This window comes from Aspergillus bombycis (assembly GCF_001792695.1).
Source record: "Aspergillus bombycis strain NRRL26010 chromosome Unknown contig00322, whole genome shotgun sequence".
NCBI lineage: Eukaryota > Fungi > Ascomycota > Eurotiomycetes > Eurotiales > Aspergillaceae > Aspergillus > Aspergillus bombycis.
The window spans coordinates 1-1792 of NW_019170323.1; the positions used below are offsets into that span (position 1 = coordinate 1).

General features: G+C 54.0%; 2 protein-coding genes across 2 annotated transcripts; both read left to right on the plus strand.

Moving 5' to 3' along the window:
- Positions 1-98: 98 nt before the first annotated feature.
- ABOM_012245 (tRNA 2'-phosphotransferase) lies at positions 99-923 on the plus strand (the record flags this gene model as incomplete). Its single annotated transcript, XM_022539372.1, has 1 exon — positions 99-923. A coding segment is annotated over one exon (825 nt), but the record flags the coding sequence as incomplete, so codon positions are not given.
- A 557-nt stretch (positions 924-1480) lies between these two features.
- Positions 1481-1726, plus strand: ABOM_012246 (catechol 1; the record flags this gene model as incomplete). The annotated part of the gene is made up of 1 exon (XM_022539373.1): positions 1481-1726. A coding segment is annotated over one exon (246 nt), but the record flags the coding sequence as incomplete, so codon positions are not given.
- Positions 1727-1792: the final 66 nt, after the last annotated feature.

The window sequence follows — 1792 nt, forward strand, 5'->3', positions numbered from 1 at the left end:
AGTGGTACGTTACGTCCTCCCCATTCTCCCACTAGTTCACCCCTACCAGAAACAAACAGATCTACCTCCCCGGATCGTAAATCTAACACGGGCTACAGCTCGCCTGGCGCAAACTTAAATCCCTCAAAGTTACCTTCCCCGAAATCGTCGCGGCCGTCGCAACCTCTGACAAAAAGCGCTTCGCCCTTCTACATGTCCCCTCCGCTGAGGCCCAGGCCCAGCAATCGACCTCCACGGAAGGTGCTACAGAAGATGGCATCCCGATGACAAGTGCAGGGCAAGATTCCGCGACGGAGACGGCCCTCGTGGTGTCCGAGTCAGACCTCGACCCGGCGCATTTCTTGATCCGTGCGACGCAGGGACATAGTATTAAGAGTGTGGATGCGGCTTCGTTGATGGAGAAGCTGTCGCTGGATGATGAGGCCAAGCTACCTGATACTGTTGTACATGGGACGTTTCATGCTGCTTGGCCGGCGATTCTGGCCTCGGGCGGGCTGAAGAGCATGGGGCGGAATCAGGTGCATTTTGCTACGGGGCCGTCCGTGCAGTCTGCGCTTGAACAGGGGGCGCAGCGGACGAAGGAAGTTACAGGCGATCACGGGGAGAAGGTGATCTCGGGGATGCGCCGGGATGCGCAGGTGCTTATCTATATTGATTTGCGGAGGGCGCTGGCAGCTGGGTGTCCGTTTTGGAGGAGTGAGAATGGGGTTATTCTGAGTGAGGGGATGGCGGTGGAGGGTAGTAACGGTGTTGTTCCGGTGGAGTTCTTTGACGTGGTTGTTGAGAGAAAGCATGGGTTGGGGAAGATCTGGGAGGGTGGGAAGGAGGTCCAGGCGTTGCCGGAGGAGTTGGTGAAGCAGGGGAATCCAAAGGGCAGACGGAATGCGAATCAGAAGAAGGAAGATACTACTACGCAGCCATGAATATACTCCATCAACAGCGTTGCATATACTCTAATATTCCACGCGGACGTCATCGGTATTGTTGCTTGTCCCGATACGTCGCATAACTGCAGGGGTGCGGGGAAGTCCGACCCCGGACCAATCACCGCGCATCCCTATCCGACATCCGATCGAGTTGCGGGGGATCGGATGCGCCTTGTGCGCTTTCCGACGGGCGATCATACGGTTCATTGGGCCATTCCGATGCCAGTATCCGCTGAAGTCCTTCTGCAACTCGAACCTCGTTCATTAGTTCCGCCGGATCGCTTTGCGGGGTCTCACCAGCAAAGGCCGTCCGGAACGCCAGCATTTCAAATCATGGCGGCGAATAGACTCTGATATAAAAGACTGTTTGTGCTCCTTTGAAACTTATCCTGTTTTATAGTTCCTTGTTTTGTATCTACCCCTCTTGCCCCTCGTCTTGAAGTATACCTCAGTTTATCTCGACCAGATATATACAAAACTCTAGTATATCGGAAATAACATCCACGCGAACAGGGAAAATATAGAAAGAAAAAGAAAAAAAAACAAAAGCCAACATGGCCACCCACCGATTCGACCCCGACTTCACCGACAATGTCGTCAACGCCATGGGCCCCAAGACCAACCCCCGGTTCCGCCAGCTTATGACCAGCCTAATCCGCCATGTCCATGACTTCGCGCGCGAGAACGAGGTCACGGTCGACGAATGGATGGCCGGTGTCCAGTTGATGAACTGGGCCGGTCAAATGAGCAACGACAAGCGGAACGAGGGACAGCTAGTCTGTGACGTGATCGGTTTGGAATCGTACGTTTCACCTGTGATGATACACATGCAATACCTTTGTCGATCACGACTAGCTCTTTGATAC